This window comes from Panthera onca, chromosome D2 (genome assembly GCF_046562875.1).
Source record: "Panthera onca isolate mPanOnc1 chromosome D2, mPanOnc1 haplotype 2, whole genome shotgun sequence".
In the NCBI taxonomy this organism is placed as follows: domain Eukaryota; kingdom Metazoa; phylum Chordata; class Mammalia; order Carnivora; family Felidae; genus Panthera; species Panthera onca.
In genome coordinates this window covers 42,695,846-42,713,926 of record NC_138349.1, presented here as the reverse complement: position 1 = coordinate 42,713,926, position 18,081 = coordinate 42,695,846, and the positions used below count along the sequence as shown (strand labels likewise).

General features: G+C 39.5%; 1 protein-coding gene across 2 annotated transcripts in view; it reads left to right on the top strand.

Moving 5' to 3' along the window:
* The window catches only part of BMPR1A (bone morphogenetic protein receptor type 1A), a 138,737-nt gene that overhangs the window by 93,582 nt on the left and 27,074 nt on the right, over positions 1 to 18,081 (top strand). For both annotated transcript variants that reach the window (XM_060642287.3, XM_060642288.3), the window contains one exon: positions 12,953 to 13,171. In XM_060642287.3, the coding sequence (XP_060498270.1) occupies positions 13,105 to 13,171 (67 nt within the window). In that variant the 5' untranslated portion in view covers positions 12,953 to 13,104. The remainder of the gene's footprint in view (positions 1 to 12,952; positions 13,172 to 18,081) is intronic.

Genomic DNA, 18,081 nt, shown 5'->3' with positions numbered 1-18,081 from the left:
AAAAATAGGCAAAGCAATGCTGTGTATTGTTTGGGGTATGTATTATATACGGCAAAAGCCTACGAAGCCATGGATGTTAAATACCACATTCAGAATAGCGGTTACCTCAGAGGGAGGGGATGTGAATTCATGGTTTTTGCCCTGCTTTACTCAGCACCTAGGTAATCTTTTTTTAAAGCCGTGGTGGTAAATCCAGTGCAGTTCACTTACAGTGTTCTATTAGTTGCAGGTATAGACAGTAACATCTAGGTAATTCTTAGGTTAAATCTTTGAAGTACTGTATTGAGTGGGCACAGTTCATAGACTCACAGGATTGAGATGTGGAAGACTTCATGGCATTATTTTACAAATAAGGAAACCAAGGCCCACAGAGGGAAGTGAATCGGTCAGGATCAGCTAGGCACCTAAGGCAGAATTCGAATTAACTCAGAGGCCGCCTGACCTGAAGACAGTGCTTACCTATAGTACTTTCTTTAAAATAAAAATATAAGTTGATAAGTATTTAAACTAGGTATCTCAGCTGAAAGATACTAAAGGGGGGGGGGGGGGGAGTCCATCCCACGCCACAGAACTTCTTCAGCAAACTACTCTGAACCAGCATGTTTTAACCTGAAGCAATGTTCTGACACAGAGTAACAAAAATAAAACCTAAATGTTCGTCCACAGGGTGAAGCGCTTCCTGGATTTCCAGGTGCTTCATGTTAATAAACCGGGATTTATAGTCTCGAGGGTGCTCTTTCTTAGACCCACTGGTTCACAAGGTTTAGTTTTCTGTAGTTTGTGGTTTAATACAGGGAAGAATTACGGATGATCTGATTGCAACGCCTTCTGGTTTACTCAGGGCCTTTGGTGACCTGCAGTTTACTTGTAAGTATTGCCTTTGAAACTTACTTTGTCTGCTTACTGAAGTATTGCAGTCGAGCTTGGACGGTTTGCAGTTCCCTTTGTCAGACCACATTGTACGAAAGGGCTGTGTTTTCTCTTTCTCTGTGATTATTTCCACAGTTCTTTAACTTGTTATAACTATATGGTACTGTCAGAAGTATAACCCAAGCCATTGTTTGCCTTAAGCAATATTTTAGATCCTGAGAAGTTACGTTTACTTGTACAAGACTTTCTTAAGACCTTTTAATTTATATCTCAGACTTGAGTATATGCAGTGAAAACAGTGGAAAATTTCCCCCACAGGATCTTGACACACGTCAGGGCTCAAAGTGAGTAGAAGGAAGTGGGGTGGTTTTTGTATCATTTCAGTTGTGTTGAGATAAGGAAATGGAATAGTTTATCCAGAGTACAGCCCTTTTGAGAAGGTTTCATTTGTATATGAAAGAAATTGGCATGATGTTTTCATTCTTTCTGCTATATTTGAGTCATTCCCTCAGCAAATACTGAGTACCAGCTCTTCTTGGTGCTGGCCAGACACTCTTCTTGGTGCTGGCAATACAGAGTGAAAAAATAGACTAACACCCTTGCCCATATGGGGCATGCATTCTGGAGCAGGTAGCAAGCAGTAAGCGAGATAATTCGTAAAATGTATATCAAATTAACGGGTGACAAGTGCTGAAGAGAAAAAACAGATATAAATCTGGGAAGGAGGATATGAGTGCCAGGGGTGAACACCAACACTGTCAATAAGAACGAGATATTTGAGTAAATCCTTGGAAGAGGTAAGGTATCAACTCATACAGATGTCTGGGGGTGGGGGGAACGCTCTGGGTGGAGGGACCCACGGACATCAAGGTGTCCTGCAGCAGGGCCAGGCCTGGCATGTCCTGGGACGGGGGTGGGGGGGGGGGTGCGCAGTGCAGTTGGGAGTGGAGGAGCTGGGGTCCTGTGGGCCATTGGAGACATCAGCCCATACTGTGCGTGAACAGGGGAGTGATGTGACCTAACATGCTTCCTATCACCACTCTGCTGTGTTGACAATATACTGTAGGTGGACAAGGGTTCAAGCAGGGAGACCAGTTAGGAGGCTGTCTCAGTAATCCAGGTAAACAGTGTTGGTGGCCTGGACTAGAGAGAGGTAGTGAGAAGTGCATATGTTTTGGGTATATTTTGAAGGTAGAACGAGCAGGATTTGCTGACAGATAGGATATGGAATATGAGAAAGAAGGAAAGAGTGGTGAAGAATGAGTCCCAAGATTTTAGGCCTGGGAAACTTGGAAAGTAGAGAGGCTGTTAGCCGACATGGGAAAGACTGAGGGACTAGCAGATTTGGGGAGTAAGAGTTTCTCTTTATGTAGCTGCTGGTCACGTTTTTAAGTAAATTTGTATACTGCTTGAGCTATCTTTAAAGTAACTCTTTCTCACACCAGTCTCTGTTGTTGTTTAGTTTATTCAGAATTACTGATTTTATGCTAACCCAGAATATTCAAGTGTGCCTTTCCCTTAAGCCTTCCTATCAACTAGAATGTTTTTGGTTGTAACGGAAAAACTGACTCTCTCTGACCTAAAAAAATAAAGGGAATTTATTGACTGTAAACTGACAAGTGCCTGAGTAATTGAGGCTTCAGGCAAGGTTGCTGCTCACTGACCACTCTAAGGACCTGGCTTCTTTTAGCGTCCTGGCTCTGCCTTCTGGTTCCCCTCCGAGTCCCAGCATAGCTGCCAAAAAGCCTCTTGGGCTGCTGTTTTCTTATGCATGTTCAGTCTGAAAGAGTGACTGTGTCTCTGCAGGCACAGCCACAGTCCTGAGTCCTAGTATTAGACGAGCTCTCCTTGTAGCGTGGGGGGATAGAATATGCCAAGTGGCCGAGCCTGGGACGCCTGTACTCCTGAGCTTCAGGGGAACCTGTGTGCTCTGAATTTTTTTTTAAAAAATTTGTAAGTAGAGAATAAAGTGGAGAAGAAATTTCGGTTGATTTTTCAATTGTTTTTACATTGTGTAAACACTGTGGTTAATACAGCAAGACGATGATTTTTTTTTAAAGTGGTCAAGTGAGAAGAAAAAACAGAGTAAAAGTAAAATTGCATTCAGAGGTTAGTTCAATCAAGATAATTTTTCTTCTTAGAGGTCTAATGCTGTTGCTTCTTGAACATCTAGAACCGCAGAGGAGCCTTCAGATAATAATGAAAAATGATAGGTCATTTAGTCAAGAATCCATATTTCTCAACAAGGGGAGGACTATGGACATTGGGTTGAACTGATTCTTTAAGGGATCGTCCCTGCACATTGAATTGCATTTTCTATTTTGGTCCCTTGTCACCAACCAAAAAGTCACTCGCATATTTCCAGATCTTCTTAGGAAGGGACACATTTGCAGAAACTCGTGACTGTTTTTGAAAGGGTGTTGTTTCATACTGAGGGCATGATTTGGTTTCCTGAGTGAAATATAGACGGGGGCTTTTGGTTGTTATTTTTGAAGTTCTGCTTGATTTTTTCTTTCCTTGTTCTGGAAGTTGGTTATATTCCACTTAAAGATTGATTTAGGGGCACCTGGTGGTTCAGTCGGTTAAGCATCTGAGTCTTGATTTCAGCTAAAGTCAAGAACTCACGGTTCATGGGTTGGGGCCCCACAATGGGCTCTGCACTGACAGCATGGAGCCTGCTTGGGATTCTCTTCCTCCTTATCTCTCTGCTGCTCCCCCAGCTTTTGCGCTCGCTCTCTCTTTCTCTCTCTCTCTCAAAATAAATATTTTTTTACAAAAGATTGATTTAGCATTTGAATTAATTTTTTGGCCAGAGGGATTGATTGAGTTAACTCAGGAAAGTCTTTGATTACATGTAGTGTTGCTTAAGGAAAAGAAAAATCTGTTTTGATACCAAAATTTTGGTATTCTTCAAGCATTTTGATTTGGGGTCACATAGGTTAGAATAGAAAGCCTAGCCAATCCTGAACAAATATCTAACTTCGATGGGTTATAATTATTTGTGGGAGAAAAATTGAAATGTAATGAGTCTAGAAGAATTCATTCCTAGGGTCAAAATATCTTCAATCTCTTTGAATATATATTAAAACACACTTTATAGCACTTAGGAAATATTAGCTATGTTGTTGGTTCCTCTTTGATGAAGTGAATACATAGAAAATATGTGTGTAGTGCGTGTATAGTCAGTTACTCTCTGAGATATGTCTTCTGGAAGTATTTGTATCAATCAAGGCCCAGTCAGGAGCCCTGAAACCATACTGGCTGTTTTCACAGGAAGAATTTGGTATAGGGAATTGACTACCCAGGTATTAGAGAATTGAAAAAAGCTAAAGGAACACTGGGATTAAGCAGAAATGGTCATTGTGGGAAGCAGATACCACCCCTAGGAGACTGAGGTTTCAGAACCTAGAGGAGAAAGTGTGTCCCTGTGGAGGCAGCTAAGAGCCCGGCTGCTGCTGGCACCTCAGGAGCTCAGAGCATAGGTCTTGAGGAGCTGGCACTCAGATCTTGGAGTGCAGGCACCAGTGAGTCTGAATGGGGGCCCTGGGGCTGGTTCTGGGAGTGTGGAAGGAAGCTGAAACCTGGAACCTACTTCTGCCGCCTGTGTGGAGGGTGTGAATCAAGTAGATGGTGGGAACAGCGAAGTTGGGAAGAAGGAAGTCCCTTCTCCCTCTTCCAGCTTTCTCTGTTCCCCTGGTTCCCTTGTCGGCTGAGCCTGTCAGGGAGCCAGCTGGTGAAAGACCCAGCTCAGTATCACAGAGCTGAGTACTGAGATTTTTTTTTTCTTTCTGAAAAGCAGTGGTGTGTAATAAGAGGCATACTGGTTTCTCTTTTTTTCTCATTATCTACCAGCTCCTGACTTTGCAGTAACAAGTGGAATTTGGGCTTTGTCAGCAGCAGACTTGCCTCTTACTGTTTGTGTGCACTTGGGCAAGTTTCTTAACTTTGCTGAGCTTCACCTTTTCCTTGTAGAGTTGTGAAGATGAAATAAAATCTCACGTGGCTCAATAAAAAATAACTTCCTGTTCGTACTTACTCATGTACCAACTGGATGAAACACAGCCTTTGGTGTTCGAAGACCCAGGTTTTAGTTGTTCCTTCAAGTTGCCAGCTATTTGAAATTCAGCAAGTTGCTTTAGCTCTCTGAGCCTGTCTTTTCTCTGTCAAAGTAGGAATAATTTTACTCACTGTTAGGGTCATACAGATGGTATAATGCAGGTAAAACTAATTTGCAAATTATAAAGATGATGATATGGTAACATAAAGTTACCATTAAATAGTATTTGAGTTTCTCTCATTTAATCTGCACAGAAGACCTAGATCTGTCTCATGCGAGACCCTGAACTCTTCACTGCCACATTATACTGATTTTGTCCGTGTAAAAATACTGTGCGGAAAACACAGACAGTATTGCTCACCATTACCTCTAATGCACCTGCGGGGTGACCAAATGCTGTCCCTCCTGGGCATCTCTGTAACCACTAATTCACTTCGGGTTTTTTTTGTTTTGTTTTGTTTTGTTTTGTTTTGTTTGTCATTTGTGTTTATTCCAGAGGAGAGACAGAACAACACCCAGACCATTTCAATTACCACCCCTAGGAGACTGAGGTGGCAGTAAGAATGTCTTCTGAGTGCGGATGTGCCAAAGATTGGTGTATAGCATGATCTAGTTCTAATTATTTGTGAGCTTTTTCATTTAATAAAATGAAACCAACAGAAAAACTAGAGTCATTAAGTTAGGGGATTTGTAGTATAAAGTTGAATGGTTGAAAACAGAGTATCTCCTGTTTTGGAAAATACTTCATAAACCAAGAAGCATTTATTGTGCATCTACTGTAGAGGCCCTGGTGAGGGTGTAAGGCATATAAATGCATCACCAATGTATAATACCATCCTAGTTTGAATTGCCTTTCTGTTCCTGGAAGAATTCATACTTGTGTTGGGGAGAATGGTCTGTTGGCACAGAAGGAAAGTGAAAGGTTTTGAATAAAGAGGAGATGATTAAGCAGGAATACAAAGGTTAAAAGTGTTAAATTTGCTTTGAATAAGTAATTGAGCTTTGGGGAAAAGTTAAGTCTAGTTAGGAAGTAATTTCAGTGGCGATGATGAAATTAGTGACCTCAAGGTGTTGGAAGACATGGCAGTTAGAAATGTCTTTGTAAAGTGGAACTTCTCTATCCCGACTGTAGCTTGGAATTTAGTAAGACTTTCCAAAAGACCTTATTATGAATGTCTCACTCATCACAAATTCTCACAGCATAGCCTCCAAGGCAGGCTTTTTGGTGAGATTCCTGTGTATTACCACAGATACACTTACATAACTATTTATTTAAGCATGTTATTTTCTTAAGGGTTTATGTTTAGATTTGGGTGAGATTGTTTTTTACACTGATATAAAAATAACCGTGAATGGTGATACTACGGTTGCATGTGTATATATTAGCTTAGGGATTGTTGGGGGTAGAGGTTAGAAATGGGGAAGGAATGGATGGGTTGCTCGTTAAGAGAAAAGACAATATTCTTATGCTAATCCAAGCTCTGGATAAGGAGCACAGCAGCCATGCAAACAATGGCTGTGGAGCCAGAAAGTCTGCAGTGAGTCTAGTCCTTCTCAGAAAGCTTGTCAGACCAGGCGCCTGGAGCTGCCTTAGGGGGAGGGACCCCTGGAAGGGGGAGTTTTCTCCTCACTACTTTATGGAATTGGCAGCTGGCCAGCTTGTTGAAAATTCCCAAACCTCACTACTAGAAAGTAAAAATTAAGGGTGGGGGGCTTAACGGGAAGAGGAAAGAATGACTTTAGTCTGTTTTTTCAGCTGACTTCAGCCTTTTCCTGTTTTGTTTTGTCTTTTTTTTTTAATTCTGATTGAACTGTTGGTTCTTCCTGTTTGCAAAGCTTTATAACTTTTTATTTAAAAAGAAATTATTTATATTTTATTGAATAATTTGCCTTAGTTTTATTTTCCTGAAGAAGAAACGGCACCAGTCTGTGTGTATAGCAAAGGAGAGTAAATGTATCTAGATGCCTATTTGGACTAAATATTTTAAGATAACTGTTAAACACCAGCATCATTTAAAAATTTTGATCACGTCACATTTCAAATATCTGCATTTCCTTATATCCTTAGCTTGGCAAGATTAGATATTTTAAATTTTAATATAAAAATTCCAGCAAATTGTTCTAGGAATTTAAAAAATATATTATTTTCAGATGTTCGAATTATAAAATACCCTGTTTCAAGAATGGTTGCAAACTATGGTTACTGTTTTGTTATATCGTGATTACAGAAACAGTTAATATGGTGGGACAAATAAAGGGAAGGTCATCAGTATTTATATTATGAATAATAGTAATTACAACAATAAAACAGACATTTGTTATTTATCAAATGGTTAATACTGAGACACGTTGCTAACTTGTTTGGGTTAGTAATATCATTCCCATTTTGTGGCTAAGGAAAAGAGCACGTGTTTAGCAGTATATAGAGTAGAACCAGGGACTGTTTTCTCCCCACGAAAATGAACCTTACTTGTTGAGATAATTTTAAAACAAAGAACATACTTTTGATTACTCCTTTTGAAAGAAAGATGGATGTTACTTACATTAACCAGTTCTTTGGGCATTGTAACTATCTTATACTTTCGTTGTTATGCTCTGATTTGACTATGCTTTCCAGATTTTTCTGCTTTTTGTTTGGCTGCACAATAACTTACAGTGATTAGGCTTTTTATTATTTCAGCAAATTTCTCATAATGATTGTGTTATATAGCAGTGAGTGTTTTCTGTTGCTGCTCAACAAATTACGCCAAAACCTAGCAGCTTCAAACAACCATTTATCATCTCCTACATTTTCTGAGGGTCTGGAATCCACCAGGGGCTTAGCCGGCTGGGTCTAGTGTAGGGTCTCATGAATTGTACCTGTGAAGCTGCCAGGTCCACGTGCAAGGTAGCTCACTCACATGCTGTCAGCAGGAGGCCTTGGCTCCTTGCTGCGGGGCCTTCTCTGTAAGGCTGCTTGAGTTGAGTGTCCTTATGACATGGCAGCTAGCTTCCTCAAAGTGGGTGTTTTAAGAAAGAACAAGGAGGAATCTGAAATGCCTTTTATGATCCAGCCTCAGAAGTCATACCCTGTTGTTTCCATCTCATTTTATTTGTTAACAGTGACTCATTAAGACCAGTGGGAATTCTAGGCATGGAATTAGGCTCCACCTATTGAAGGTACTGTCAGAGCATTTGTAGACTTATTTTAGATCACCACAATGGTTTTTTGGTAGATTTTTTTTTTTTGACCTGTGAAAACATACCACTTGTGAATAGTAGTTTATATTCCAGCTGTGCTAATCTACACTATGTTAATATTGCACAGGATAGATCCTGGACCATGAACTTATTTTATCACTGAATGACAAATAAATGTATATGGTTTTAATGCTTTTATTTATTTATTTATTTATTTATTTATTTTTAATTTTTTTTTTTCCAACGTTTTTTATTTATTTTTGGGACAGAGAGAGACAGAGCATGAACGGGGGAGGGGCAGAGAGAGAGAGGGAGACACAGAATCGGAAACAGGCTCCAGGCTCCGAGCCATCAGCCCAGCGCCTGACGCGGGGCTCAGAGCCTGACGCGGGGCTCGAACTCACGGACCGTGAGATCGTGACCTGGCTGAAGTCGGCCGCTTAACCGACTGCGCCACCCAGGCGCCCCTATTTATTTATTTATTTATTTTAATGTATATTTATTTTTGAGACAGAGACAGAATATGAGCAGGGGAGGGGCAGAGAGAGAGGGAGACACAGAATCCAAAGCAGGCCCTAGGCTCTGAGCTGTCAGTACAGAGCCGACGCAGGGCTCAAACCCATGAATCTTGAGATCATGACCAGAGCCAAAGTCGGACACTGAACCGACTGAGCCATCAGGCGCCCCTGTGGTTTTAATGCATTTATTAATCCAGTTTTTAAACAAACATTGGTGTTCTGGGACCCTCTTCTCTTTTCATTCTTAGAAGGCCATCTCATACAGAGCCATAGCTTCAAATACCTCTGTGCTATTGACGTAATAGATTTATATCTTCAATACCAAGTGTGTCCTTTAAGCTTCAGGACCAAGTGCCCATTAGACATTTCCCTTTGGGTAATCCCCAGTGTCTAAAATTGAACCCTTGATCTCTTCCCCTCATTCCTTTCAAAATCCACTTGTCCTCATCTCAGTAATTGCTCATGCCGGAAATGTAGAGATCTTCTTTGACCCCTCACTCTCCCTTATCCCCACATCTAATTCATTACTAAGCCCTTCCAAGTCTGTTGGTGAAGTATCTACCCACTGTACTACCACCACCCAAATCTTAACCACCATTGTCTTTCTCCTGACTACTACACTGTCCTTACTGTTCTGTTAGCTTCTGCTTTTGTCCCCTCCAGTTCATTACATAGAAACCAGGTAATTGCCTTCCCATCCCACTTGGATTTAAAGCCCAAATCCTTCATCTGCCCTTGCCTGATCTAGTCCTTGTCTCTCTTGTTTCTTCAGACCCCCATGCTACCAACTATCCCTTATTTTCACCATTTCAGAAATATCATTGTTCCATTGCTCCTTTCTGCCTCAAGATCTTTGCACAGGCTCTTCCTTATGCCTAGAATTCACCCCCATTTCTTTATCTGGCTTTTATTCTCTAGATCTCACCTTGAATGTCACTTTTGAGCATGGCTTCCCTTAGTCTCTCCAGATGAGAATAAGTCCCTGCCCCATTCCTCTCTAGGACCTGGCACTTTTCTTTCCTCACACTTACCACAAGTTATGATTACATATGCTTTGTACTGTCTTGTTCAGTGCCTGTCTTCATTGTCTTGTTTAATGACTATGAACTCCATGAAGACTGGGTCCATTTTGCCCTCATCAGTATATTCTCAGTGTCTAATACAGAATCATGTATGTAATAGGTACTTAATAAATATTTAGGAAATAAGTTAATAGTCAGTGACAAGAACACCATTCCTGTGAGACTTCAGAGTTAGAAGGAACCCGATGAATCACTTACTTGGTGCAGTCTCCTTTCCAGCTTGTCTGTCCTTGACAGGGGTGCATTCACACTTTGTTCCTTTGATATTCTGTGAGCAAAGACCACCCCCCCCCCACCCCCGCCTTCTTTGAGTTGTATCTCAAGTGTAGTTATTTCCCTATCCTTTGCATTCCTGTCATTCTTCTCTAAAGTGTTGAAGGGGCCTGATCAGGTGGAATAAAGTAAGGTGGTGACCCTCTTTGATTACAGCAGTGTGCTTCTAGCCCTGCTTGATAATATTGTCTTTATGTCTTAGCAGTTGTCATAAGTGCTGATGCATATTGAGCTGGTAGTCAGCTAAAACCCATTATTTTACTTTTAAAGATTAAGGCTTCCGATTGTTGGATTACAGCTGAGGCAATTGAAGCCATTTTACCTTTAGCCTTCCCTTGGCTGTTGGCTGTTCTCCATACAAGTTATTGCAGGGTTTTAGGCTATCAGAATTTCTTGAAGTTGGGAGTGGCATAGATCATACCTGTTACTTCCTGTGCCATGTATAAACCTGTATGAGGGGAGGAAACTTATTGAGCACCTCTTCCATACCAGGCTTCATGATGTATAATTTACGTTGTATAATGCACATAAAATATCCAGCAGGGCAGTCTAGGGTAGTAGGTAACACATGGACTCTGGAATCAGATCTCCTTGATTAGAATTGGAGCCCTGCCACTTACCAATTGTATGATCTTTGATAAATTTCTTAAACTCTGCTTGCCTCAGTTTCCTCAGCTGTGAAATTAAAATAATACTTGCACCTACCTGATAAGGTGGTTGTGATGATTTGATAAATTAATATTAGTATATTCAAAGCATTTATAATGGTACTGGTACATAATTAGAGGTGACTGTGTGTTAGCTATTACCTCATTTAGTTCTTAAAATAATTATGAGTTAATAATGTAATTTTAGTTTTACAGATAAAGAAACTCACCCAGAGAGGTTAGGTTACTTATTTTCGGCAGATCAGGATCCGAACTTGTGCCCACAGATAACAGTCACGGGTCTCATATTTATTTTCTATATTTGAAATCACACATAATCCCCTGCCTATGAAAGGGACTGAAAGTGGCAGGTGCTTAGAGCCTCACCGGCTGCTTTGCAAGGTGCCTTGGTTGTCCCTATAGTAAGGCTAGACCACATACTATCTTTAAATAAATTGATGAGGAAAAACAGTAGCACTGAAATATGGAACCAGTCACAGCAGTCAGTGTCCTGTCCAAGACTGTGAGCTCCTTGAAGCAGAGATGGTCGTATTCGTATTTGTATTCTAGTACCTTGCACTTGTCATATGCACTCAGAAAGTGCTGTTGGTGGGTGGGTAGGTGAGGGAGTGAGTGAATAAGTGAGTGAAAATATGGAGGCAGGAGAGCTAGTGCGAGAGGCAGAAGTGATGTCAGGGCTTTTGGCCTGGGTGACTGAAGAGATGGCGCCACCCTCTGTGATAACAAGTGGAGGAGGAGGAGGCAGGCCTAGAGGGTTGGAAGCAAAGTTAATACATTTGATTTAGACGCGTGGTGTGTAATCCTAGCAGAGACACTTAATAGGCAAATGGAAGTATGGAGAGAGATCACGGTTGGAGTTACACTGCAAACGTCTTTTGACTTTGAAACCTGAAACAAGCATCCCTAGAATCACAATTGTATAATTTCAAGAAGGGAGTTTTCCCAAGAAATGCAATTAAGTCACAGTGTAGATGTTGTTCTGTAATTATTTTACACTTTACACCCTACACTCTCAGCACTTCTGAAGATGGGAAGCAGTTTAATTTCATAGTAGAGAAGTGAGAAATGGCAGAGATTTTGGAAGTAAGCCATATGTAAAATACACAATATAATTGATACTCTGTAAACCTTACTTCCTCAATCCTGTCAGTGTCTTTGGAGAGCCAATTAAAGTGGAAAATTCTTAGGTTGATAAAATAGAAAGTTCAGGTTATTTGTGGTAGAAATCACGCCAGGAGTAATTGCATCATAAATAAAATATTTTTCATTCAGGAATAGTTTAGGCTGAAATCAGTAAAATCAAATTGCTGGAACCAATAGGATGGGAGGAAAAACAGAATTATATTCATCTATAAACAAACTAGTGTGGCTTTTTTTATTACCTATTTAACTATTTTATAATAACCAAACCTTAACTGGGGAGGTTATGTTTCACATCATCCATCCTAAAAACTCAATTTTATACTAGTGAAGTCAGATTTGCAATATTTTAGGAAAATAATTTTAAGGTATATTTCTGTTTTAATGATGACACACACTGCATATTTTAATATGTATGATTATCTTGGTAGGCTTTTTTTCTATAGAATGAATTATTATAAAGATTTGAGGTGTTTTTGTCACATCTACTAGGATTTGAAAGATTATGATGAATAGCTTCGTGTTTTAAAGTTTTTATTTATTTTTATTTGAGAGAGAGAGAGGGAGGGAGGGGGAGGGAGAGGGAGAGGGAGAGGGAAGGAGCATGTGTGCACAAGCACTTGTGCACAAGCCCACAAGCCGGGTAGGGGCGGGGGGGGGGGGGGGGTGGACAGGATCTGAAGCGGGCTCTGCATGCACAGCAGAGAGCCCGATGTGTGGTGCTCAAACTCACGAACTGAACTGTGAGATCATGACTTAAGCCAAAGGCAGATGCTTAACCGACTAAGCCACCCAGGTGCCCCAATAGCTTCATATTTTAAAATTAAATTTTCCTGCTTTATTCTTAGTATATTTAGAAATGTTCTTGTTAATAGTAAAACAATTACTTTAGAGCAGCCAGAAAAGACTATTGGGATTATTTAGTGTATTTATTTTACCTGTGGTTAATCTAAGATCAGGAATGGTGGCAACCTATTACTGAATTATTTTAAGTTTCTGAACTACAGTGCCTTTTTACTGTTGTTGTTGTAAATAAAGATAGCTTTAATCTTTAAAAATGTATTTCATCATTTAAAGGTATGTTTGAGCATTTGTTTTTCTTAGTTTTGAAACTTTCCAGAATTCAGTTATATTCATTACCTTTTTTTAATTTTTATCTTTCAGGAGTCAAGAGAAAGCAGTGGAAGTTGGAGTCATTGTCAAGTGATTGAGACCTTTTACAAGAAAATCTCTTTGAATAAGAGTAATTAAAATTAGCGACATAACAAGACCAGTTATTAGAGGTCACAGTATACAGGAAACATTAAAACTGAACAATGACTCAGCTGTATATTTACATCAGATTATTGGGAGCCTATCTGTTCATCACTTCTTATGTTCAAGGTAAATCAGTGTTTTTTTAAGTAATCTTATATTTTTTAGTAATTTATTTCTATATTTGAAACACTCATTCTTGCAATTGATCTTTCAACTTATGTCCCTTTTTGAACAGTTAGGCTAATATGCCAGCATAGCTTTTAAATAAAGAGGCAAAGAGTGAGGCACAGAACAAATACATGCCAGGTAATTTTGAACTTGACTGTGATAGAAACATTTTCAAGTATTTGTAAAATCTTAGCTTCTCAGAACCTATTCTCTTATCCGTAACATAGGTATTATGATGTGCAATATTAAGTCTTGTGAGGATTAAATGAGATAAAGTATAAAATAAAGTATCTGACCTAGTAAGACTAAGACACAGGTAGTAGAAACTGAATACTTAATTTTTCAAATTCCTGTCCTCTTTAAAATACAATAAGGGATAAATGTAAATAATTTAAAAAATCATTTTGTCATTAAAAATCTTCAGAATGGTAAGTTGCACTTGCGTGTGCTAATACTAAAATTTTTTCATAGAATACTCAAAGTTTTACTTACTAACAACATTGTAATTTTGTGTTCACTGCTTGTAACTCCCAAACAGGAAATTATTGTCATGACTCTGCAGGTCATATGGGCTATATTTGCACGTGGGCTTTTTCCTGTATGGTTTAATTAGGACATTATTCCATACTGAAGAGATAGTACTACTTTGCAAAAGGATTTTAGAGTAAAGTTATTAGGCATCTTCATTTAAGTTTATGTCTTCACAGATCGTTTTTTCATAATGTTTCTTCATTCACAGCAACAAAGGTTAATATCTACCAACAAGAGATACTATTAAGAGCACAATTTTTTTTTAACATTTTCGTTTTAAAGAGTGAACATAAAAATAAAATATAGAGCTTCTCCATATTTTGTCATAGGTGTAATTAATATCTTTATTATTTTCTTGCTCAGAACACAGCCCACTTCCAAAAGCCACTTTTTTGTGTGTGAAATACCAAATTATTTAATAAAACACCTTTATTTTAACAGCTCTTGTTGTATGTCTTGTTGATCAGCATTAACCAAAGTGTCATAGTTTTGAAGATGAGTTAAATTAATAATAACATTTCCTACCTTACCCCCAGGTAATCAGTATTTGATGTTAAATTTTCTAAAAATCTATATAGATCACACAGGCAATATGATACAAAATTCTTTCCCTACCCTAATTCAAGTTGCTCTATAATAAACTTTCGTTAGATGAAATAAATTGATATTTAGTTATCAGGCATAAATTAAAAAATCTCAATAGGAATTATATTTCTGTGATGAAGAGCAAAATTTGTTACATTTCCTTTCAAAAAGATTAGTTTGATAGTTGGTTCCAATGATAAGATAAAGGGATGCCTGGGTGGCTCGGTCATTTAAGCATGGGGCTCTTGATTTCAGCTCAGGTCTCCATCTCACGGTTTGTGAAATCAAGCCTTGTGTTGGGCTCTGTGCTGACAGTGCGGAGCCTGCTTGGGATTCTCTGTCTCCCTCTCACTCTCCTTCTTTCTCTGTCTCAAAATGAATAAATAAACATTAAAAAAAATTGTTCAATAAATTTCAGTATAAAAAAATGATAAGATAAAAATATTTAGTCTTGGGGCGCCTGGTGGTGCAGTTGGTTAAGAGTCGGACTTCAGCTCAGGTAGTGATCTCGTGGTTCATAAGTCCAAGCCCCGCATCGACAGCATGACAGCATCTCTGCTCCTCCCCGACTCACATTTTTTCTCTCTCTCTCAAAAATAAACATAAAAAAACTTTAGTCTTAAAAGAACTAAACCAACATAGAAGAAAATGTTATTTCTTAGAGGATTATTTCTAATGCTATTTCTAAGAAGGATTGCAGAGTGGTTATTAGTGGAAATTACTTTTGACTTGGGCATCAGTTGTGTTTTAGGAAAGTAAATTTCTCCATATGTTGGTTTTCTTGTTATAAAATAGAACCAATAACACATATCCTAGATGTAAACAGGAATATTTTGAACATTAAATGTTATGATTAAGATTAAAGTGCTTTACATTGCGATTGTTACTCAAGTTGGAACAGAAGAATGAGTCACTTGATATTAACATCTAATAGCTATTTAGTCCTTGTTTTTGGCTTGGTCACACATTTTAGAAATGGATTTTAGCTTTAAGTAACTGATTACTCCACAAACAGTGACTTGAACAGATAATTTTTGATGTAGATGGTAGGTATTTCCTGGTGTTCATTCAGTAGTTCAGTGGTGTCAAGTTTGACATCTATAATTTTCTTGGCTTCTCCTTAATGGTTACAAAATGGCTTCTGTACCTACACTGGAGGAAGGAAAAATGGGGAAAGGTTCAGCGCTGACCTCAACTGGACATTACTTCAGGAAAGCAAACTGTCCCCAGAAACTAACCTTCTGCTGGCAGATTTTATCTTGTTTTGTTGGATAAACTGAGACAGTTGCTAAGGCTACTAGAAAACTGAGAGACAGGACTGACTGTCATAGTCAGCTCAGATTCATCTCAGTCCATTGCCTCCCAAGACCAGAGTTTGGTCAGCTGAGAAGACAGGGAAAATAGATATCCTTTGGACAACTAAAAGAGTCTGGGACAGATTTTATCTCTTCTGTCATTTAAGATGTTTTCAGTCTTAGGTTACAAACAAAACAATTCAAAATAGCTTAAACAATAAGGAAAATGTTGTATCACAAAACGAGAAGTCTGAAGGTAGGGCAACTTCGGTAAGTTAATTCTGTGGCTCATCACATTCTTTCTCTATTTCAACAGTGTTGTACTCCACCTATTAATTTAGTCCTGCGTTAACTTACTTCATGGCCACAGGTGGCTACTGTGGAGCCAGATGTCACATGCAGATGTGGCAAATTTGGGTTGACAACATTAAGTAGAAGAGGAGTGGATGTCTCTCATGGCTCTTTTGTTGTTGTTGTTGAAGTTTATTTATTTATTTTGAGAGAGCAAGCGAGCGTGAGCAGGGAAGGAGCAAAAAGAGAGAAAGAGAGAATCCCAAGCAGACTCCACACTGTCAGTGCACAGTACAATGCGGGGCTTGATCTCATGAACCGTGAGATCATGACCTGAGCCGAAATCAAGAGTTGGACACTTAACCAACTGAGCCACCCAGGCACCCTCCTCGTGGCTCTTTTTAATTGGTAAAGAAATCTTTCCTCAGACACCTCTCCCCTTCCCCTCCCTTCCCCTCCCCAGCAGACTTCTTTCTAACCTTATTGGCCAGAATTAATTTATGCTTTTGTATAAACAGTGGCAAGGGGAAGGGAACTGAAATTGTTGGATTAGACAAAATAATTGTCTCTACTGAGGGTAGGTCTGTGCTTCTCTGAATCACAGGAGGAGGAGCCAATACTTAAAAAGGGGTGTGGGGTGTGGGGTGTGTGTGTGTGTGTGTGTGTGTTGCCAGCAAGGTAGAGGGGAGAAAACAACTAACGGCATCTGTTGCAGGGTACCACATTTGTCTACCTAACATCATACATACCCTTCTTACATGCATATATATACTAAAAGTGCTGGTGTTGGTAGAAATACTCAATTCGTGCTCAGAGGGGTATATACATATAACCCAGAGGTTTATCCACATGTTGCACTCAGCCACTCATATAGTGTGTATGTAGTATATAGCCTTGTCCATCAGATTCATATATGCCTCTTCACGGTCCAGCAGTGTGTGGCTAAGGGAGAAATTGTCGGTGCCCGACACACCCAGTATTTAGTGATGAAGAAGAAATAGGATGAGTGCTGTATAAACTCCCATTCAGAAGGACGACTTGAAAGCAGCCTTCAGTACTCATGCGCCGTAGCACATAGATTAAGGAGAACTGTTACTGATTACTTCATACATGCAATGCATTGATGTCCCATTGGTCTCTGCAGCCCTCCTGCCTTTTGCTTTCTAATTATTCCTATTCTAGACATTCTGCTTTAAGGACAGGGGAGGAGTTTCTGTGCTTTGTACAAAGGAAACCCATAGATTACTGGGAAAGTGAGAAAAATTATTTAGCCGGGAATAAAAATGCAGTAAAATCAGGGGCGCCTGGGTGGCTAACTTGGTTAACTGTCTGAATTCGACTCAGGTCATAATCTTGCCTTTCATGGGTTCAAGCCCTGCATCGGGCTCTGTGCTAACAGCTCAAAGCCTGAAGCCTGCTTCAAATTCTGTGTCTGCTTCTCTCTCTGCCCCTCCCCTACTCATGCTCTGTCTCTTTCTCTCACAAAATGAATAAACATTTTAAAAAATGTAGTAAAATCATTGATGCCAAAAATTACCATTAATGACAAAGGAACATGGTGTAAATGTGCCTATAGGTAGTTACTTGTATCTTTTAGCTATTGGTCTCCATATTCGTATATATTTGTGTGTTTTTTTTCCTGAGCTGTTACACTAGAGCGTGCAAACTTTAAATATTTTTTGCGTGTGTTTGTTTTGAGATACATCCTAGAGCTTCAGCCCAGCCCAGACCCCATAATTTTATGCCATTGTAAATGCAGGACTTGAAAGAGATTGGCAAATTCTAGGAGTTGACGGAAGACCCGCGTGCCTTGAGCATGGTGGAGGACAGGTGCTATAAGTTGATGTTGGAGCGGTACAGAGGTTCCAAATCCTGCTGGCAGTAGGCATGGTGAAGGAGGTTGGAGTTTATTCCGAAGGCATATGGAGCCATTAATTGGTTTTAAGCAGGGGAGTGAACAGGATCAGATTTATGTTTATAAGATAACTCTGGCTCCTGTATGGGAAATAGATTGGAGGGGCCAAGAACAGAAGTAGGGAGGTCAGTGTGGAGATTCCTATCTCAGAAGTAACATGCCATGATGGGCCCAGGTAATAGCAGGTGAGCTGGAGAAAAATGGGAAAAACTTGAGATCTATTTTGGAGAGTGAGCCAAAAGACTTGGGGA